Consider the following 24,550-nt stretch of genomic DNA (forward strand, 5'->3'; position numbering starts at 1 on the left):
GAGCAAGATGCAATAAAATTCTTGTTTGGATATATAGCTAAGGATTAATTTATATGAACATGAAGATTATGTAATGTATGTAATAGAGGCTGTTTCCTGTATGTCAGTCGGTATTTGCATATCCATACCAAACATTGGTCCAGCATATATTGTAACGTTCTTTTTCAATTTTTTTTGGGGGGAACAAACTTTGTGATTATACATGTATATTAAGAAAAATAATGAGGCGAAATAGACCCATTTTTTATTTGATCATGTCATAAAGTAGATTACTGTCAAGAGTTTCTGAAAAGGAAACGCTCAAAGGCATTGTAATTCTAGTTCAGTTCAAAATTGAAATTTTATGGGGGATATGTGACATTTTCACCCCCTTTTCGCAATATTCCATGGTAAATAAATGCAGAATGTTGCCATGAATACACATAGAGGAATTATTTTTCACCATTTTAACTTTTGAAAATCTTTGGAAGATACTCATTACATACATATGCACATGTATAAGCTTTCGGGTCGATCCGGGCCATATTTAAAGTCGATACGGCCCCTCAAGTTACAAGTGGCATTACCTTAGTTCACAATCATCAGACAATTGTTGAATAAACAAACCAATTATAGACTAATGATTTCGTTTATATATACTGTTCAAATTTGTCACAAATTCCTCCATATAGTGAATATAGTTTATTCATATTTTATTATCGGGCCGGATCGACGTGGGCCGGATCGACTTTGGGCCGGATTGACTTGAGGCCGGATCGGTTTGAGGCCGGAACGACCGGATACCCATGTATAACACAAACAGCTAGGTTAATGTATTAGAAAGCCAGGAATAGAGAATGATAAAAGATTTTGTGGTTCAATTTTAATTTTATTTTCCTACGGTGAATAGTGGAGTGCTACCATTATATAACTAAACCACAAATTAACAGGTTGGGAACAACCCTTCATATATATACTTCTTATATTTAGGGGTACATTTCAATTTTGTTGTAAAAACCCATTTTTGTTACAAAAGGGCACACATCTGTATTTTTGAAGATAAAATAGCCTTGCCCGTGTGACCTCACAATTATTTGAACTCATCTACATTGAATGTTTCCACATTTAAGTTATGTTTTTCTTTTTAATATATTATAAATGATCACTTGCAGACTTGGCCCTAGCTGCGGAACCGTAGCTCTTAGGTCCTTATGTTATTTTTGACTATTTGCGGACCATAGTCTATGGTCCGCAAATAGTCAAAAACTAACATAAGGACCTGGTCCGCAAATAGTCAAAAAATAACATAAGGACCTAAGAGCTACGGTTCCGCAGCTAACTTGGCCCTTGTCTGAGCCGAGGGACAGTGACTGATTTCAGGCCTGAGCGATTCTTTTTGTTAGGTGGTGTTCCGAACCCGATTTAGGACTGGACAAATATTTAAAAGAGCCGTCAAGATCGAATTATAATAAAATTTATAGTGTACAAAAATATATATTTCCACGATGTTTCATAATTTGTTTGATTAGTTCAATATAAATAGTTGATGGAATTAATATACTCACTGGGCAACAAATGGAATATTATACTCTTTCCAAACCCAACAGGCAGATTGACTATAATATTATTTCCCTGGAGAATGTTTTCTATGGAGGAAATTTGTTCATGTTTCAGTGTCAACTGTGGATACAGCTGACACTGTACGTTCCGTATCGTCTCTGTAACATCCATGTTGGATTTGACAAGGGTCAAATAAGTATACATACACCAAAATATATCTCCAGTTTAAAATATCATTTTCTAAAAATTACTGCTAGCTTATATTGTAGTCTTTAAAATCTGTATTCAATTATTAATATAGTATAAAATTCCATACAAATAAAAACAATTTGGACATATTTAAATTTTTTTTCAAGAATGTTGAAAAAAACCTACGCTAGCGTTAGGAGTTGGTGGCAGTGGTTAAAGTCAACGTAGCGTAGTAAAGAGGACGTAACCGTTGTTTCGGAGTTCGGAAAACTACAGTATCTACCATAAATTTGCCATACATTTGAACACCAAATGATAAAGAGACAGACTACAAAGAGATAACAATTAGTGGTGAGATTCCTGACGCAAACAAATTCTAATTAAAATATTACAATTACGTAATTAGCTAAATTATTGTAAAAAAAGATAGCGAAAACGTAGATTCAAACCGTTAGAAGAAAGCTACTTCAAAAATTGAAACACTCAATGCACATCGTTTCAAAGAAAATCATTTTTTTTTCATCTCAGTCGACTTTTATGGCCAAGCCTGCTTATTGGATTTATTAATTGCTCTCGTTTTGGTTATGCATGTCATATTTGCCGTTTCGTCATTAATCAAATAGCAAGCAAACAACCGATTAAATGAATCAACAACCGATTCAATGAATTGGTTGCTATTTCTTCGAAATGTATTTTAAATACCGATGTTATCTCTTTTGTTTTTATTCTAAGAAAACACGGTGTATTTCAAATTGTATATTTACAATACATAAAGAAAACTTACTAGTACACTTGGTACAATAAAAAACCTGATAATAAATTGTTCAAATAAGGCCTTTGAAAATAGTGGAATTAATTACTTTTGGAGTGTCAAAAACTCGTTGGAAGTACTTGATAAATTGCATGCATATATTGGTGATTTTGAATCTGTTCAAAGTTTTGATTTTTCTACCCTATATACCACTTTGCCTCATATTCTTATTAAGAAAAAATTCACATCCCTAATTAACTGGGCATTTAAAAAGTCGGAATGCGAGTACATATGTTCAAACTCTTTTAGATCATTTTTTAGTAGCAATAAACAAAAGAACTATGTCAATTGGACATGCTTTGATACTATTTATGCACTTGAATTTTTACTTGATAACATTTTTGTTCGCTTTGGAGATTCCGTATATCGTCAAGTTATTGGAATTCCAATGGGGACTAACTGTGCACCACTTATTGCGGACCTGTTTTTGTATTGTTATGAGTTACAATTTATGACTAAAATTAGCAAAGACCCATCAAAACAACATTTGATACAAAAATTTAACAATACTTTTAGATATTTGGATGATATATTGGCTCTAAATAATGACGACTTCAGTATGTATACTAAAGAAATTTATCCTGTAGAACTTACTTTAAATAAAGCTAATGATAACAATGACCACTGCCCTTTCCTCGATCTTGATATCTATATCATAAACGGGAAGCTTAATACAAAAATTTATGATAAAAGAGATGATTTTTCATTTCCTATTGTTAATTATCCATTTTTAGATGGTGACGTTCCCTTGTCACCATCTTATGGTGTTTATATATCTCAACTTGTACGATTCGCTCGTGTATGTAACAATGTATTAGATTTTAGCGAGAGAAATTTATGTATTACTGAAAAATTATTACACCAGGGTTTTCGATATCACAAACTGGTCAAAACATTTACTAAATTTTATCACCGGTATAAGGAAATAATTCGTAAATATAACTCAACATGCAGACATCTTATACGTTCAGGTATTTCACATCCAAAATTTTATGGAAATATTCTTTATAAAGCACAAAAATGTCAGTATTCTCCTCAGAAACTAACAAAACCTTTAAATAGACTTATTAAAAGGGGATATAGTTACGATACTGTTGTCAGGTCATTAAAGATTGCATATTTTGGCTTTAACATTGATTCACTGATAGGGTCTTTGCATCGGAACTAAACACATTTATTTCTAAAAAAACAGTTGTTGGCATGACACGGGTTATGTTCTTCTCATATATTTTATGATAGTATGATACTAAACCCCTAACGGGAGGGATTGTACCTGATATTCATATGATGAAGACATAATCTTTCAATCAGTTTAATTGAGGTCTGGAGCTGGCATGTCAGTTAACTGCTAGTAGTCTGTTGTTATTTATGTATTATTGTCATTTTATTTATTTTCTTTTGTTACATCTTTTGACATCAGACTCGGACTTCTCTTGAACTGAATTTTAATGTGCATATTGTTATTCTTTTACTTTTCTACATTGGCTAGAGGTATAGGGGGAGGGTTGAGATCTCATAAACATGTTTAACCCCGCCGCAATTTTGCGCCTGTCCCAAGTCAGGAGCCTCTGGCCTTTGTTAGTCTTGTATGATTTTAATTTTTAGTTTCTTGTGTATAATTCGGAGTTTAGTATGACGTCCATTATCACTGTACTATTATGCATATTTTAGGGGCCAGCTGAAGGACACCTACGGGTGCGGGAATTCTCGCTACATTGAAGACCCATTGGTTGCCTTCGGCTGTTGTTTGCTCTATGGTCGGGTGGTTGTCGCTTTGACATATTCACCATTTCCTTTCTCAATTTTATACAAACAAAGAAAAAGAACCAAACCACATTATGTTTTACAATAACAGATTAATTTTGGCACTCTTTTTACGTTTCTTTTGTCATATAGTTTCTATTGTATTTGTACATTTATGTCTTCGAATTGTTTTGGTGTGGGTGTTTCTAATAAATGTAATGTGCTTCGATCGCACGCTTTTTGTCATGTGTTATTTTCATTTAGTGAAATAATTAATAATCATCATAAGAAATATAAAAACAAAACTTGTAAATAAGTTAATCTACATGTACATTGTAGCAAGATAACAGCTGCCTTAATTTACAAATAAACGATAAAAAAGTAAAAGTTTGAAAGTTATACAATTGGTTCGTCCCTTCGACTCTTATCTGCTAGTACACAGAGGAAGAGAGCAAATCTTCATAAAAAAAGAGTCAGATACTCATTGCAATCAGGAAAAGGAGAAGTAACACCAGGAAAATAAAAGTCGTCCCGTTTGTCATACAGCTGGGAACTTTCTTTTTAAAAAACTCTTGCCTGATGTTTTCCGTGTTTCAGGGTTTTTTTTTTTAGTGTTCCTTGTTTTTAATGGGAATGAATCATGCAATGACTCTGATCATGAATACATATTATAAAAGAGGGACGAAAGATACCAAAGGGACAGTCAAACTCATAAAAATAAAACAAACTGACAACGCCATGACTAAAAATGACAAACAAAAAACAGCACACATGACACAACATAAACTAAAGAATAAACAATACGAACCCCACCAAAAACTAGGGATGATCTCAAGTGCTCCGGAAGGGTAAGCAGATCCTGCTCCACACGTGGCACCCGTCGTGTTGCTTATGTGATAACAAACGCGGTAAATAGTCTAATTCGGTAGGTCACATTCATGAAAAGGAAGGGGATTGTAGTTACGACATTAGGAACATATCCGATATCATTTGTGAAACGGTTATTCCATAACGGTCAACCAACTCGTGATGGCGTCCGTAAAATTTACGAAGAGATGATTTCATCTTCACCATTTGGAACTCTTGGCTTATTAGCTTCCTTGTGAGCTGCAACCCTCTATCAAGAAAATCATTATAGGAAATGCAAGCACGGGAATATCGTATCAATTGGGAGATATATACCCCGTATGCGGGTGCTGCTAGAATGTTGCTACTTAGAAATGGATAGTTCACAATTGGAAAGCTGAAATCATCTCTTTTGTCGTAAAGTTTTGTTTTCAACCGACCCTCATTGTCAATTTAAAGATGTAAGTCAAGATATGAGGCCGACTTCACTGTATCTGTGGTATCCTTTATCTCTAGCTCGATTATAAAATGCACTATTCAGTTTCTCTTTCGGATAGTTTCGAACTTTGTTATTCCGGAGTCTTATTATAGCGTACTATACAGTTTTGTGTTTTCTCATGGCTGATGTCACATGGTAAATGGTAGTTGTTTATATCCTTGTACTTCGGGCTTTAGTTGCAATGGCGATCATATCACATCCTGTCGTTTTATGTATTGTAACATGATAATTAACAACTTACAATTTCTTAAAGCTGTATTTATTATAAAAAAGAACAAAAATATTATGCAAAACAGTAAAAACATGTAGATAAATAAAAATGTAAAAAAAAAATAAAAAAAATCATGAAATACAACAGTAAAGCTCAGAGTATACAAAGTTTTGTTTATAACAAATCAATGTTTTCTACAAGCATCCGTGCAGTATGTACTTGGTGGACATTTATTTCGGTTGCATTGGGAGACACAAAATTGGTCGGCATACGGATTTCGACTCTTAAACAGCGGAGTTGCTTTGCATGTACCAATTTTATGACCTAAAATTGGTAGGAAGCTAAATGGGCGTCCTTGGTGAACACCGGTACCAGTACTAGAAGACTGACTGGTTCCTGACGATGAAATAGCTATATCTGCACAACCATAAAACTGTTCTTGTGGTCCGCAGCCAATACAACAGTTATGGTTGTTATCACAGTTATATGAGTTCCCTACAAAAAAAGATAATTGAAATTTTACTTTCATTTTTTCCTATCAATTTTACAAAAATATACTACACTGTACATGACAATTTGTCAAAACCAAACGATGACAAACCCCTGTGTTATAAATTAACCCAAAGTTCTTTGCTGTTTTCTTCTCTTTGGTCATGTTGTTGTCTCCTTGAAACATTCTCCATTCACGTTTTCTATTTTATTATCTACGCCAGTAAACTGTGTAAACCGAACACTTGTCTATATAAAACAACTTAATTAGTCTTATAGGGTTTGATTTCGAAAACTTTCACTGTAATTTTGTTACTCTATGACTATATCCTGCAATAAACCTATTCATGTAAGTTAATAACTCTCACTCATGATAACGTTTTAGAACACACAGAATTAAATATTGGAAATATACAAAAAAGAAATTACGAGTAATATGCAATAATGATCAGAATGAACCGAATGCTGACAACGAATGATAGCACATTGTCGTCTTTTACGTAATACATTTATTAATCAAATCATTGAGTTATTTTAAACAATCTAAAATATATATGTGGTATAATTGCCGATTTCATAGTATATATCTAAGTAGTTTGATTAAATTGCATTTTTAACGGTAGTAATTAGAGAATTCCTTACCTGTATTCCATTTCCATTGTAAAACGCACTGCTTGCATGACAACCCCCGAGGGAGTACCAAATGAATTGTATATGTACCAATTGCACCTGGTTCATAAAACGTAGTCTGACCACTAGGTTGTCGCAGTAGATATCTATCAAGACATGCTTGTGTAGCTGGTTGACGAGGGTTATTTACTGGACAGAGACGGAACTCAAAGTATCCAAGATGAGTGGCAGTGACTTGGACTTTTACCGCAATTGTCTGTCCTGATTTATAGTGTCCCGTAACAATACCGTTTGCATATTTACCTCCAGCCTCGTTATCATGAGCTTCATTCCAAGGGTCTCCGCATACCCCGCATTTTCCACCATTCACTGCCCATTGTTTCTGTAATATATAAGAAGGTGTTCAGGTACATTACAATAATGTACAATAAAAATATGGGATTGATTTGATGTACTCATAATAAAAACAGCAATGAAAGTTTAGTTTTCCTAAGAAAACAGATAAAGGATATCGAAAAACTTGGAAGAAGATGAAAGATAATTTGAATTTTAAAGCAACAAGTATTGAGTAATATGGTAAGCTACCGTAACATGATAATAACTATTTTCATTTGACAAAAATATAAGAAATTGAATACTGCCATTTTGTTTTATCAGAAACAGCAGTGAAGGTAATACTACTTCATCCATTATCCATTTATTCTCATTCATGAAAAAACATGTTAAATGTGCCATTTTCTTATTTATTCTAGACCAAATACAACGAGCGAAACTATAAAAAATATCAAAATGGCATAGTAATGTTCAACTACCGGAGGACATGACCCTAAAACAACCGGGTGCACTACTCCAACTTTCTAAAACGTACCCGTTCAATTTTTTCATGAAGATGTTGTAAGTTTCTTTTTAAAATAACACGGTATATTTTAATAATTATCCCTCAACTATTAAAACAGCATTTATGAAACTGCTCATAGTTAACACATTACTGATCCAAAGATTTGTCTAGTATAACTCAGATGAAACAGTTCGTTTGTACTGATTAGTTATTAATTTTCACTAACCAATTCCTGTACTTTGTATTGCATACTTTTGATATATTTGTCTTGATACTTACATTGAACCCACCACAATATAACTGGTTATCGTTGTAATTTTTAGGTGTATTGTATCCATAACGCCACATCGTAGATCTACCGGGAGGAGAAATTAGTCTTCCGTGTCCCAAAACGGATGCAATAAATGCGACCAGTACTGTGATTTGCAGCAACATATCGATATCCTGAAGAAAACCATGTAAAAGTAAATAAATACATTTTTTTCCATATTTAAAAAAAAAAAATCTGTGCATGTTCACTGTCAAGATAATTTACAAGTGTTGACAATGTCAAAACCTTTTCTTATGTATTCACTGATCTTCACGTCTAAAATGAATTTTGAATAAATGTTTATTGCGTTAAACACAATATTGCTTGTAAAAACGAAAACGTATATATTTTTACTTACTTCTGTTAAATGCTGAATATTGCAACTTTTAGCTGCTTGTATACAATGGTACATTTGCTTCCGTATTTATAGTAAAAAACACGGATAATCAAGATAATCAGTAAAGATTAATTAGTTTACTTTTAGATAATCCATACTTTAGTCTCTTCGAAACGTACGTATTTTTGGGAAAATAATTGATTGAACTTCTTTAGTGATCTGCACTTATATCTTTTCAAGGTTAAAGTGATCTCGGGCCATTATAATGGCGTATGTGACGTCCCATGCTTTGTGTTAACTTGAAACCGTTACGTTCATCGTATCACTGAACGTCACAAAACAAGGGATAAGCAATATACCCTTCCAAATTGAAGAAAAGAAAAGGAAAATGTTAAAGAAACACTCGGTTTAATTATATCATTTTAACTTTACTTTCTACTATATATAGATGATAATTCAAAATTTGGTGACTATGTTATACACATCTATTCCATCGAACTATAGATAAAAGACACAGCAGCTACAGTTAAGTCTGTCTCATGTCTTGATTTACATCTAGAAATTGACAATGAGGGTCGGTTGAAAACAAAGCTGTTCGACAAACGAGATGATTTCAACTTCCCAATTGTGAACTTTCAATTACTAATTAGCAACATTCCACAGTGCCTGCATATGGAGTATATATCTCCCGCTTGGTACGATATTCCCGCACTTGTATATCCTATTATGATTTCTTGATAGACGGTTGTTTCTAACAAGGAAACTATTAAACCAAGAGTTCCAAATGATTAAATTGAAATAATCCCTTCGTAAATTGTACGGACGACATCACGAGTTGGTTGACCGTTATGTAAATAAACGTTTCACAAATGTTATCGGATGTTTCTTACGTCGTAACTGGAATAGCCTACCCTTTTTGGTGAATGTGACCTACCGAATTAGACTATATATAGCTATTTACCGGGTTTGTAATAACATGTAAAGCAGGATCTGCTTCCCCTCCCGGGGCACGTGATATCACCCCAAGTTTTTGGTGGGGTTCGTGTAGCGAACATTCCAGAAGCACCTGTATATCGAGTATAAAACTCCTTGTTGATACAATTTACCATTTTTCGTCATTTTTCGTCGTTTTTTGTTTTTTGTTTTGTACTCCTTTCCCCCAATGAACTCTTATTGCCTTTTGATTGTATATCTTTAGGTTTTTATTTAGAAATTGGTTGTTTGTCACAATTCCCTTACGAGTAGGTTACAGTAGCAACTGAGGGGTTATCATCATCAACTATTTAAGAGACCAGTTCATATATGTACTCAAAAAGAAGATAATATTTTCCCCACTTGTATTGTTTTCTTCAGAATTGACGTTTTCTTAGTGATCTTGACTTAAGTTCTTTTTATTTATTTTTGGTATTGCTTGCCCGTTTTCAGTGGCATGCTTAAACGCGAATACGATTATGATAATTTACAAACAAATGGTAATCATTATATCTGCAATTGTTCGATATCTAATAAATTCAATTTCTGTCTAAATTGAAACAAAATTTAAAACTCTCTTGATGACAATAGAAAAGAAAGACAAACGGAAAAATAAACAAAATATAGAATTATTACGAAAGACTAAGTTATCAAACCCCATAATTAATTAACCGACCAAATGATTCAATTAATGACTGATAACCGCTTGTTTCATATTGTCTAAAAGAAAGGGAACTAGATTGTTTCTTGTGATCTGATCAGGATTAGGAAGTAAATATGTGTAAATCACAAACAAGATAAATAACAATTATCTCCTAATGATTTCTTCGCTCGTAGTCATTAAGAAATTTGTGTTAAAAACATGTCTGGATATGAAGAAATGAGGAAGTAATGTCCGACTTCTCGTTGAAATTTGAGACCAGATAATTTTGAGACCTCCTTTATTTTACTTTTCTGCTCTAAATCGTTATAAATAAACTCATCATAGATACCAGGATTACATTTTGTATTTACGCCAGACGCGCGTTTCGTCTACAAAAGACTCATCCGGTAACAAAATCTTTCAGCTTAAATTGGCATAAACATTCTTATATTGCAACAGCATGATAAATTTGTTCAAAGAGGATCATTATTCGGCAAAACAATGATTTTTACGGCCAGGCTTTCCTATAAAATCCACCAGGGATCTGCCAAATGAAGAAAATATCCAATGACTAGATGTTTACCCAGGAAGACAAACAAAAAGTAAAATCACAAAAATACTGAACTCCGAGAAAAATTCAAATGTTCAAAACGCAAAGTCCCTTATCAAATAGCAAAATCAAATGATAAAACCCATCAAACGAATGGACTACAACTGTCATATTCCTGACATGGTACAGAAATTTTCAAATGTTTGAACCTGGTTTAGGCACTCAATTGACCATATAGAATATCAAATCACAACACACATTATCACCAGATAAAAAAAAACTTTTTACTTATCAAAAATATCAGGTGTAAGATGAACGCTCTGACCTTCAGATCAATGAGTAATGCATGTAGACAATAATTCATCTGGGAAACAACGGAACTATGTTGCTTTGTGGATGATGCTAACAGGATTTGGAAGTACTTGTAACTACACAAATATAATAATTCTCCTTTATCTTAAAGTATATAAACTTTACTCTGAATCATTAAAAATCTGCACCAAGACAAGTTCACCTTGTACTTAGATAAATCTCTCAATACATCCAATATATACACATGGAAAAAAGTATTGCAACACCAAATTGAAATTGAAATTAAAAAACACTCTTTATTTTTTTGTGATATAATTTGGTAAAATAGAACTAGTTCAACATTTTTTAAGTATCACCTGAGTTTAATAAAAAAATATTGACTCGATAAGTTTTTATCTGCACATGCAGCTAATGTACCCGTAAACAGCAAAACAGATGTTTTTATCCTCATTGTTTTCAACACTTTAAATAACCAAGTTTTTAAAGTTATGTGATTGACACCTTGTAATGGGTCCTTGACAACTCTTAACTGCAGCAAGATGGCAGATTATCAGCATAAGAGAAGCAGGGATGTCGCTGTAACAACTGCACGTATTGTTGGTCATCACCATTCCACTATAAGTCGTTTTGAGAATAAAAATCAGGCAATACACGCTGTTAAAGACCTTCCGAGATAATGAGACCCCCTATACCATTTGCTAGGGAAAATCAAGCATAATGAAGGTTGGTCAGAAGGAAACCCATTGCATACAAGACAATCCTAAAAAGAGAGTGATGGCCATACAGGAGCCTTTTAACAAGAACTGTTCGAGATCGACTCATCGCTACTGGTTATCGTGCGATAAGACCATTTCGGAGACCTTTGCTATCGAAGAGACACACAGTTTTCCGTATCCAATGTAGTGCAGAGCTCGCCAAAGTTGGAAATAAGCATCGTGGAGGAAGATCCAATGTTCAAATGGAATTCGGTTCATCTTCCTTGGCCCGATCGTAGCCCGGATTTGAACCATATCGAGCATATTTGGGACACTATTTGGCGGAAAGTGCACGAAAGGACACCCCAGTTTAAACACATCATGAAATAAACAATGCCCTTCATCAGAAATGGTTGCTGCTACCTTAGCAACAAATAAGTCGATTGATGGCAGGAATCAGAAGACGTTTAGATGCGGTTATCCGTTTGAATGGAGGCTGCGCACAAAGTACTAATTCTTTGGCGTATAACGATCAACCATGAGGTGAACAGTCATCTGAAGATTAATTTTGAAATGTCTGACATTGTTAAGTTCGACTACAGTAAAAATTGTAAAATGCATTTTTTTGTACAAAAAACACTTCATTTTGTTATTAAAATTGTGGTTTTATAAATCATTTTTTTTTTCAAACATTTTTTGTTCGTTTCAATGCCAATGTTATCATAAACTATGTTTCAATAATATTATACACATATTTTATTATATTTTATCCAAAAAAAGAGGCTGATTTTTCAAGTTTTAAAAAATCAAGGTGTTGCAATACTTTTTCCCATGTGTATATATTAAATTAAGTAGTGCAAAGTTTAAGGGGGTTCCATGCATAAAAGCTTTTATGTGAAACAAACACAATTTACTTCGTTTCTTCGACTATTTTATTTTTCAATATTTAATGATATTAAAACTGACTGTTTATGTTTATTGTTAACAAAGAGCAACATGATTGGTGCAGCATGACTGATCACAACATTATCCATCCCATATTAAGTGCCATTTTGTATTACAGATTGCTTTTTAAATAAAATGTTGATAAAAACCACTTCATACCAATTAAATACTGTGTTTCCTGGCTAATAGGCTATAACAATTAGTCAAACCATATGTTGAAATCAAAAGCAATAAACAGTAGAGGTCAATCGGGCTTTCTCTGTTTTATTATAACATCAGGCCTGTTACGTCCAGACATTGATCAATGTGTTATTTTATACACAAATTATTTTCTACTTTTTAATATCGTCCTAAATATGAATGAAATAATTGCAATTTGACATTAAATAAGCAGCAGCATCTAAATTAATTGATCTCTTATTTCTCTTGTTGGGGCACCCAAAGTAGCGGAAGTATTTATACCCCTGAACTTACATCCTTGGAGTATTCCTCTTCCCTCTGACACGTCATAAGTCAGAAAAAACAAATATTTGACTGAAGAATACCAAATCATTTTATCGTTTAACCTTAGTAGTATTTAGCCATTCCTGTTTCTTTTTTAGGGCACATAGCTCCTTACGTGTTAAAGTACATTGTATACAGCCTTGGCTTTCACATGCTTCAGTTCCAGTGATCCCGATGAAAGGAAAACTACCTATGCAGCTACAACGCCCCCAATATACAAACTTGTTCTACATTTTCTAGCACTTTACTTGTAATACAGCTTTTGTATGACTGCTAGTTTCCGACAGTATCATCGACTAGGAAGTCAATGCTTTGATACAAATATGATTGATAAGATTTGTATTTTGTATTCTTCCTTTTTGAGTTGAGATTCTTTCCTCGTACAAAGTCTACCATACATTGATTTTGGTTACCTGTTCATGCCCCTTTTTTGGCACATCGCTCCTAAAGTATTCAAAAACTTATAAATCTGTATACATTTTTATATAAATGGCATTCAAATTTTATGATTTTGAGCGTTTGGACGAAGGTTTATCAAGAAAGTCCTTCGGATTACCTACATTTATAAAGTGTTATTTTAATTTTATTTAATCATACAAGTACAATTTGAACGAATCAGCAATATATTTTGTAAAGGGTTTTAGTACACAAACTAGCTATGAGTGTGCATAAATTCAGGATTTTTAATTTCTGTAAATATAACACAACGACATTTAATATGTAAGGGTGAAAGTATGCATCTGCAGGATATTTTTGTTTTTAAACTTAGACCTTAATACATATAGTTTGTTTATACTCATGATATGCATCTGGATTTCTGCAAGATGATGATATACTTTTATTTTACATATATGATACGATGTTGAACACAAAATGTTTTAGGATTTTTTTCAAAAGGAGAGCCAGTTTTGTTTGGTAAACATGAATTTACAACCTGGACCTGTTATATCAACTGAAAATTTAAAGATAAACTGCTGTACCCTATTTTCTTATATCTTCACCTATTATGTCTGTTTGTTTTGTTAACGTATTGTTGTCAATATAAAGGAATTTGATGCGACTGTCATACAAGTGAGAGGTTTATCTAGCTATAAAACCAGGTTCAATCCTCTATTTTCTACGTAATAAATGGCTATACCAAGTCCGGAATATGACAGTTGTTCAGAGGCAGTTACCGTATGGACAACACTACATTATTTTTTCTAGAAAGTCATTTATAGGGTATGCTCGAAAAACAAATTTTAAAAATACATAATTATACGAAGTATTACAATGACCTATTGAAATCAAAAAGCTTAAACTCGCATCTGATCAATTTTGCGTTAGGAAGTTGAATTAGTATACATTTTAATAGCCTTTTATCAATCAGTTATCACTCAATGAACCTTGTTTTACAATTCTTCTTCCACTTATATCATTTGATGTTATGACCATATTTGTAAATCTTATTTACAATTTAAATGTTTAGATAAGAAATTGAATGGTCGAAAATAAATCAGCAAATCGCAATATTTATTTGAAATTGATAAAGATAAAATAATGTAAATATTAAAACAAACAATAAAAACAATGGAAGTTATATGAACCACGTTAGTTTTCTTTTTGTGTTCAAAGCCTTTTGCGTATTTTCCCAGTCATAATACAATGACATGAAGGCGAACAAACGTCATACACCTGCTGGTCAACGACAGGGACTACCCTTTTACACCATTGTGGGATTAACAGATGTATAGGTCACTTATCAATACTCAACGCAGTTTTACATTTTAAATACGTATGTTGCGAAGAGATTACAGAATGTGTTATCTTATAGTAAACTTATTAATCCGCGTGTATTCACTGCTATATCCGTCACTTTTCCTATAAATATGGAAGCACATGTAACATTGTATACAAACAAAAGCACGTGGAGAACTAGGTAAGAAATACTAAGTTGATTTGCCTCTTAGCTTTATATATTACAATACAACATGTATTGTCATACTACAAGATCAAAAATTATATAATGTAAATAATTTTTTTTTAAATGTTTTTATATGTACGTTTGTTTTGCACAACGATGATATAAAGAAACTGGCATCCACGAATTAATCAAATTTATTTGTGCAACTTAGTTGACAAAAATATTTATGTGAACAACACATTATTAATAATATTTTATATACAGGTTAAGTACGCTTCGTATAGCTGAAATTTTCACTCATTCTTTATCTTCAAAATTAGCTGATATCTTTCCCAGTATTGATGTAGAGCTCGATATGTTGTAATTTTGACACATGTCTAATCTAAAAAGCCGTCTTTTGAAGTCTTGATGTCTTTATGTTTTTTTAGTGATGTTCGGTCGCTGTCCCATTATTGTATGACACACACGATCTTCTTTCATAATTGGTGTAATTAGGGCTAGCATTGGCTCAGGGTTTTAATTCGTAGTTTATCATTTTGCTCCACATAATTAGCTCCAGCCTCCTTTGAACAATAATTTTGTTCCGAATTCCACCAATAAGGCTTAGGGCTACAGAAGTTGTGATGATGGTTCGGAAAAATTTATTTGAGCCCAAAGGCAGCCATGTAACTACATATTATATGTTTTTCTTATGTTGCTTACTTCTTGTTGAAAACAACCAAAACTTAATATATTTACTTCTATAATGAATATGTAAGCATTTCATTTTATTTTATCACTTGTACTTTACAGGAAAAGAATATGTTGTGTCAGATTTTTACATTAGCTACATTAATTGCTGCCGTTTACGGGCACGGTAGGCTTATCTCCCCTCCTGGAAGATCCACAATGTGGCGGTATGGATACAACACACCTAAGAATTACAACGATAACCAGATGTCTTGTGGAGGGTTTTATGTAAGTTGTTATAGATATCTTATTTTTAAAACTAGAAATTAACCACAATTTAAACGAAGAATTAAGAAAGTTTTATTGTAACAATGTAAATATAAGAAAAATATTCCCTTCATACTTATAATAAGGAAAATGTGCATCGTTAATAAACTGGTAACTTCTGTTGAATGTTTATCAGCCTTGTCCATACACCAAGCATTTAATATACGTGTATTTCTTTCTTTCAGAAACAATGGACACTAAATGGAGGACAATGTGGAGTATGTGGTGACCCTTGGAACGAGGCTCATGACAACGAGGCTGGAGGAAAATATGCAACAGGCACCATTGTTAGTCAATATAAGACAGGACAAAATATTCAAGTTAAAGTTCAGATCACTGCTACTCATCGTGGATATTTTGAGTTCCGTCTTTGTCCGGTTGACAATCCACGTCAGACAGCCACTCAAGCTTGTCTAGATAGAAACGTGCTAAAGCAATCAAATGGACAGTCCAAATTTTATGAACCAGGAGCAATCGGAACATATACAGTGGATCTTATTCTACCTCAAGGTTTAACCTGTACGCAATGTGTATTACAGTGGAAATGGAATACAGGTTAGATAATTTGACTGAATTTGTGAACAGTTGTCTGATACATAAACATTAACTTTTTAATTTGATATATCTCTTGATTGTTCATAGAAAATTGCTGCTATTAAGTATTGAAATGTTTGACGATGGTAGATGTGCAAGAAGTTATAGCATGATGCCACAAAAATGTACACATACCGTGAGGTTAAGAGTTTCGTTAATACAGATATTGTATCTATTATGTAACAGCATAAAGGCTAAAATCACTATATTACAATCAAAATTGGGAATATATGTCCTTTCAATTTTTAACAATATTTTGACTAAGATCACACATCCATTAACGCAAAAAAAAAAACAGGCCTGCATTTACAGGTTTTGACAAATTTGAGTATTTATCTATCTCTTAAATATATAAGAAGAACAACGTTAATCGATATAAAATGCTATTGGTACTCATTTTAACGACTCAATTAAAGCGTTTAGTTGCCTTTTAATAACCTTATATTTATATATAACCTTGTCTGAAACACAAATATCTTTGTCTTAATGATATACAGTTGGTGCATATTAATCGCTGACGAGCGAATGTTTGCCTTTGTATTATTATATTTTGTTTCTGCAAATTCGGACTTTTGGTATTAATTATTATTTTTAAGTATGCAACAATACTATTAGAAATATGTAGAATCCTTAAGGTAACACCCAGAACTAATAAGTTACGTTTTGCTACCAATTACAATTATTTGGCATACTATAATGTGTTAGGATATGAAAATTGTTTTCCATACTTTAACAAATATTTATTTTCTTCTTGCAGGAAATTCATACAACTGTGATAACAACCATAACTGTTGTATTGGCTGCGGACCACAAGAACAGTTTTATGGTTGTGCAGATATAGCTATTTCATCGTCTGGGACAAGTCAGTTTTCGAATACTGGTGTTCACCAAGTACGCCCAGTGGGGTTTTTACCCATTTCAGGACAAAACGTTGGAACATGCCAGGCAACCCCACTGTTCAAAAGTCGTTATAGATATGCCGATCAATATTGTGTATCTCAATGCAACCAGAACAAATGTCCACCGCGCATATACTGCACCGATGCTTGTAGATCTCACTAAAAACTCTTTTTGCAAAATCTATACTCATTTTACTCAAATGTTATTTGATACAAACTATTTTTTTATAATTGTATATATTTCTATACAGATATTTATTTACTGTTATTGCATAATTATTGTGTGGTTTTTTTTTACATTAAAATCATAATTTTATAAACGCATTGTCTTTTTATATACTTTAGATAATTAGTTATTCTTTTTAAGTTTTCAGATATTTTGTTATTTACGTACATTGTATTGTCATCCATGAAAGCAGTTGAGATAAGAAAGACACATCTACAGTTCAGTTTGTATATTAACAACAAATGTATTTTACATTTTAATGTAAGTGTGCCAGAAATCATATCTGATATTCTTCCTCAGTCATAAAAACCTTCCATCATTACCGAACTGAACAAAGAAATAAATCGACGGGTGCCGTATACGGTGCAGGAAATGCTTACCCTTACGGTGCACCTTATTTCCCTCCCGGTTTTTAGTGGAGTTCGTGTTGTTTCTTATTTCTTATTTATAACTGTTGGTGTAAATGTCCCTTGGTTTTGTGAGTCCTTGTTTACTCCTTGGGTTTGACTGTTATTGTCTTATTACCGATTTCGTCAGATGGAATACAAAAAAAAAAATAATTCCAAAATCACAAAACCTTTTCATTATGATTTTTTTTGTCATGACGAAATATACATTAAAACCAAAAGATATAACAATGAAAGCAATGTTTTGTCGTCTAGGATATAAGACAAATATATTTGTTTATGTAATAACATTAGGGATCATGTAGATAAAAGTATAACATTCACCTACATATATTAAAAACAACTGCAACGTTGAATCAAAATATTAAGAGAACATATCCTATAACATAGTAAATGGATTATGATATGTCTGACTTATTTAAATTTGAGGAAATTTGGATTAAACCAGTTATAAAGTACTAAAATGTATCCAGTACGTACAATTGAAACCATTGTTTTATTAACACATCACCCATTATGCGAATATATACATAAGTGAAGGTTTACAATCGCACGAAATCACAACGCTGGTCACCGTAAAACTAATGTAGTAAGGATTGGAATCGTTTGTCCTTACAACTTTGTTGTGGCAGTTTTTGTGAAAAGAGCACGACCCTTTTACTGAAGTACATATAGTGGTTGCGTGCATCAGGGTAGCGTATTGTGATTACCAAACTTCATGCTCACTATCTAATATCAAAAATTGAAGATTTATTAGATTTTCGTTTGAAATCGTAAATCTGTGTGAATAACGAGGAAAACATCAAGGTTCTAGTTTCAGTAATATTTGTAATTTCAAGTTCACGGGGATATATGAGCTTGCACTTACTATAACCCACGCTCCATACACGATATTTAGCTCCAACAGTTTAACTAATTTCAATTTTAACCAAACTTTTCAAATGATTACTAGTACTCTATAGAATATGCTAATCTTGTAATCATTTGAAAAGTTTGGTTAAAATTGAAATTAGTTGTTTTTAAATTGTTGGAGCTAAATATCGTGTATGGAGCGTGGGTTATATTAAGTGCAAGCTTTAGATAGTAAACTTATTTCACAAACCTACAATTCAACTGTACAGCTTAAACTTATATCCGCGTAAACAAAGTGTATTCTCATTAAAATTTAGCTACGGACAAAACAATGTAATAAGAGTTTATTTTTAATTTTTATCATTTTTAAAATAGAATCGCACAAACGCTTGTCGACACGATATTACTTCAAACAAATAAAATTAATCAGAACAAATTTGGTTTTAAGTAATATTTTTGGCCGTCTCGATAGATGGTGTGCAGATAAATAGTTGTCATGATTAAATGTTAAAACCACAATAGTCTAAATTGATAATAAATAGAACAATAGCAGTCAATTCCACGTCCTTGAATAATCTATTGTTAGTGTATTGAATTAAAAAGACAGCAATATTCTTAAAAGTTTAAAGTATATACATGGTCGGAGTAACGTACAGTTTGTGTAATAAATATAAAAAAAGGTGATCAGTATGGATTACACAATTCTTCTGCTTGTGACATTTTGCATAATTAGCAAACTTGCATGTGCAGATTTATGTGAACTAAGTGCTTTATTTGCAAACTGCTCAAAGCGTGGTTTGTCGGAAGTTCCTCAGAATCTGCCGGATTATATAACTAACCTCAAATTATCAGACAATAACATTACAAAGATAGAACCAAAGGCATTTAAACGATATGGTAAGCTAGTAATTTTAGACTTAGCACACAACAAAATAAGTATCTTAGACAGTGATGCATTTATGGGCTTATGCGAATTAAAGGTGCTTTCTCTAACAGGAAATCGATTAGATCATACAAAATATCCGAACAATGTTTTCCGTCCACTAAAAAACATACAAGAACTTTATCTGAATCGAAACATGAGACGTACACCTCCGTCTAAGCAAGAACAAACTTGTAAATACTCCGACAAAGCCTTCAGCTGGATGGTTAATCTAAACATTCTGTCAATAGATTTATGTGGAAGCTCAGATTTTGGCATTGGATTTCTCAAATTGATACATTTGCAGAATCTTACATTTGATTATTGTCTAGCTTACAATTTAACTAAAAAAACCTTTAGTAATTTTCGAAATTCCAACGTCACTGTGCTGAATCTCAGTCGATGTGAACTGTATGAAATGAGTGAATCTATTGACGCTGGAATTTTAGATCCTTTTTCAAATGTGACAAGTCTGGATTTATCAAACTCATATTTTAGCCTGAAGCACGCCCTGAAGCTTTTGTTGCCATTCCGTAATAAGAAAATGGATATGATAAATTTTCATCGTGTAAGTCGGAATGATAGAAGCAGTCCAAATAATCCATTTAAAATTGTTATAACAAGTGAAATGATGCAGTTTCTTAGAACTATCTGTGTGAAATCTCTTATCCTGTCATACAATGGAATTGTAGATGCAAAACCCAACTCATTATTTGTTTTTGATCACCCAGAGTGCTTTGAGAATATTATAGTATCAGCAAATAGTTTATGGTTGGAATATCCTCTCCAATACATCGAGGTTCAAAAATTATTAAGAACTATGATTAATCTTCGACTATTCGATTATTCATACGTCCCGGTTAAGTTTACAGATATGAACTTTATACTCCCGTCAAATTCAGTGATCTCAAACAATCACATGTTATATACAGATAGGACCGTAACCAATGTAACGTTATATCTTCCACCTAAACTGGAACATGTGCGATTCAGTCATGTAATGGCGGCGTCCAAACTGTTCAGCGTGATAATTAGAAATACACTTGCACTGAAAATTTTAGATTTATCGTATGTTTCCTTCAAAGAATTTCCTGATATTTTCATGCCTGAAGGTAACGTTATAGAACAGCTAGATTTTTCAGGAATAGATTCTAGATTATATGTTGATAAAGGAGTAACTGAATTAATGGGAGAAGTAAAAACTCTCCTCGTACGTGATGCTAAATTAGACCTAACATTTAGAAAACGAAAAAATGTCTTTAAATATTTAAGAAATCGAACAATTAGTATTTATATTTCTCATAATCATATTTGGGCCCTTCCGAAAACATTTCGTGTCATGACCAATTTAGAACACATTGATTTATCTTATAACTCATTCCGAAGATTTCCGAAGATATTGACATCATTATATAATCTCAAAAAAGTAGATTTGAGATTTAACAAGTTACTAACCTTAGACAAAAAAGTTACACAGTGGGCTGACGATGTAAGCAAAAACCATAATTTTTCATTACTATTCGCAGGGAATGAATTTGCTTGTAGTTGTGAAAATCGACACTTTTTGAGGTGGTTAACACAAACCAAGGTTTCATTGGACAGAGACTGGCATTATCATTGCCGATTTCCTAATGGAACAAGAACAAATATTACTAATGTTATGGAACAATTCCATGAAACATTTTCAGATTGCGATGCAATCGCTTGGTTACGTATAGGCGTCATTTGCATCGTTTCGTCCTTTGTCATCATTTGTTTATCAGCTATACTTTATCAGTTTCGATGGAGAATGGCATATTTTTTCTATCGAAAACTAAAAATGAACTATTCAATTGAATCGGACGATGTTGAATTCAGGTATGACATCTTTGTTGCATATGCCTCAGATAGCTGCGAATGGCTTAAAGGTTCATTAATACCGATACTTGAACAAGAATGGAAATTGAGTGTTTGTGTGAAAGATCGTGATTTTCCGGTAGGGGAAGACCGAGCAGATACTGTCATCAACAGCATACGAAATAGTAAATTTATAATTTTTATAATTACACCAAAATTTATCAAAAGAAAATGGGGAAAATTCGAAATCGAAATAGCTAAATATGAAATGTTTGAACAAAGAAAACAGAAACACATTATTGTCATAATGAAAGACGGCACATCAAAAGAGGACGTTCCTATTGAATTTAGTCTTATATGGAAAGGTGTCATAATGATCGAATGGCCAAGTGATGATATGAATACCGAAAATGTGTTGTATGATCTAAAGTTACAATTGAGTTGAAATTGTGGTATCACTTTTAGGAAGTGGTGTAATAAACTGTAAGTTTGATAGAGCTATCTTACTAACATGTTCATTTATCAATGAAGAGTTATGAATATTGACATAAAGAGACGTTCAATTTACGTTTTGTCCTAACTTGACTGGTACAAAACTGAATTTATCTATTCTTTGCAAAACAATTGGGATATGTTTTCCTTCGATTAACTCTTTTTATAAAAGAGAGACGAAAGATATCAAAGACACATTCAAACTCATATATCGAAAATAAACTGACTACGACATGGCTAAAACGAAAAAGAATACCTTACAAATAATAGTACACAAGACACAAGAAGTAAACCTATATAGACTAAGCAACACGACCCCATCAAAAACTGGGGGGGGGGGATTTCATAATCATGTATAAACATCTCGACAAACCTTAGTATGCTTTAATTTTGATGTGCATGTGAATAGCTTCAAAATTCTCTTTTTAAATATTGAAATAGTTATTTTAACAATAATTTTATTTCCTGTTTATTGTGATTATTGTAATAACATATATCTATATCATGTTATTGTGCTATAGACATTCATTCATTTAGTTCATAAACATAGGTTAATGTAGTCATGTATAGCTTTGGTGCATTATGTATGTAAATACATAATGCAATATTGAAGACATTATTAAAACACAATAGATGCGCATTGTATCAATATACAAAGACATTGTATAAGATGTGACATGTGAATACAATTGCAAATGTATATCAATTTAATAAAACAAAATTTATCATTTATAACTTATGTAATGTAGTATTGTATGATGTCACGGTATTCCATTGACCTTGGATATAAACAGCGATGTATGTATTCTAGTTCCATGCCGATTGCAGATCCAGTTTACTCCTAGCTCACACTCCCATAACTTCCTAAAAAATAAAATGTTGAACTTCAGAACTTTTAGGAATAAATACAGTATTAAGATATACAACTACGAGTATTGATCGAGGATAGTCTTACAAGACAACGAACGTATCAACTTGACAATAGATGAAAATAACACAATATTTTTAATCAGCAGTGCAAATTTGACTTTTATTTATAATTTATGCAAATAATAATCTTATGAGTATACGTAATAAGGAAATAGTTTACAAATGATCTCTTCGCACAAGAAAACCCAAAAACCAAAAAAATTAAAAGGTCAAACTGCACTGAAGAAATTGTCATCGAATATAAAGTTTTTAATATAATGGAGAATGAAGATTACATTACTACATGTACTAGTATGATTTTCATAGTATAAACAGATATTTATAATTGTACGTATAGATAAATAAGTGTTAACATATACATTGATATACAGGTATAATGAATGAAAACACAAAAGATTAAAGGGTAAAATATTACATGAAATAATTGATTATTGGTAAATATTGAATCATTTAGCAAGAAATGAGCTAAAAGGTAAAATATTGCCGCATAATATCAATATCAGCTGATATAAAAACATATGTATTCGTATGAAATGTCGTATAAATAGTATCCACGATTACCATTAATACTGTAGTTTCCCCAGAAACTATTGATTCGTGAAAAATGATAAGTATCAACTTCTAAATGTACTTATGTATATGTATTGCAAAATAAGACTATTACTCACTAGTTCCGTTACAACATTCAACCCCACTTATAGCTGTAGTGTCGTGGGAAATTATTAGTATCCACCTAGAGACATTTATTATATTATAAGTACATATCAATAAATACTATAATGTCCTTATATTTCCAATAACTCAAAACGATAAGCATTAGGTGTTTTCAATTTCCGAATGCCATGTTTGCTTTAATTGATTCGATAGTCGATATTTTACCGCTGCAACTAACCCTTTGGGATAGTCACCATTCTGAAGTAGGGAAATATTTGATAATCCACATTCATTTAATATGCCATTTACATTTAACACCTTATTTATTTTCGTGGTTATTTGACGTGTTATAGTGAAGTGCTAGCCTGTAAGTTAAGATGGAAACCTTATCGTTGTTTGAAACCAGTTTACAATCATAAGAAATAATTCTATTTTTAATCGAAGTGATAATAGGTGACGTCCCTTTCCGTATAAAAAAATTTGGTTCTGAGTATTTGTGTTCTCTTTGAGAAAACTTTTCAAGTATTTCAAATGAACCTTTTCAATTATATAATTTTTCCCATATCCACAACAATAAAAGAGGATGGGCTTCAGAACCTAGTCAATAGGTCTATTTGACATTTAATAGACATTTTATGTGTTCCGTCCTTCTTCAGTCCACCATACATACATGTAGCTTTATTTGCTATTTGTGGCAATTTTCTATTGATTTGCTCGAATGGGGCATAGAATAACTGGCTGTAGTTTTGACTTTTACAATGCTTTGTCTTTTCCGC

At 32.5% G+C, this 24,550-nt stretch overlaps 3 protein-coding genes across 3 annotated transcripts; 2 read left to right on the forward strand and 1 right to left on the reverse strand.

Annotated features, from left to right (window-relative positions):
* Positions 1 to 5,869: 5,869 nt before the first annotated feature.
* On the reverse strand, positions 5,870 to 8,559 carry LOC139481025 (uncharacterized). Its single transcript, XM_071264055.1, has 4 exons — positions 8,464 to 8,559; positions 8,075 to 8,239; positions 6,970 to 7,339; positions 5,870 to 6,333 (listed from the first exon to the last, which is right to left on the reverse strand). The coding sequence occupies exons 1-4, from the start codon at positions 8,515 to 8,517 to the stop codon at positions 6,023 to 6,025; spliced, it is 900 nt and encodes a 299-aa protein (XP_071120156.1). The 5' UTR covers positions 8,518 to 8,559; the 3' UTR covers positions 5,870 to 6,022.
* Positions 8,560 to 14,913: 6,354 nt separating this feature from the next.
* LOC139481026 (uncharacterized) lies at positions 14,914 to 17,769 on the forward strand. Its single transcript, XM_071264056.1, has 4 exons — positions 14,914 to 14,981; positions 15,759 to 15,923; positions 16,148 to 16,517; positions 17,314 to 17,769. Exons 2-4 carry the CDS (start codon positions 15,768 to 15,770, stop codon positions 17,616 to 17,618), a joined length of 831 nt encoding a protein of 276 aa, XP_071120157.1. The 5' UTR covers positions 14,914 to 14,981; positions 15,759 to 15,767; the 3' UTR covers positions 17,619 to 17,769.
* A 1,597-nt stretch (positions 17,770 to 19,366) lies between these two features.
* Positions 19,367 to 22,440, forward strand: LOC139481027 (toll-like receptor 4). The gene has a single exon (XM_071264057.1). The coding sequence runs from the start codon at positions 19,630 to 19,632 to the stop codon at positions 22,141 to 22,143; it is 2,514 nt and encodes an 837-aa protein (XP_071120158.1). The 5' UTR covers positions 19,367 to 19,629; the 3' UTR covers positions 22,144 to 22,440.
* The last annotated feature ends 2,110 nt before the right edge of the window (positions 22,441 to 24,550 follow it).

This window comes from Mytilus edulis, chromosome 7 (genome assembly GCF_963676685.1).
Source record: "Mytilus edulis chromosome 7, xbMytEdul2.2, whole genome shotgun sequence".
Taxonomy (NCBI): Eukaryota; Metazoa; Mollusca; class Bivalvia; order Mytilida; family Mytilidae; genus Mytilus; species Mytilus edulis.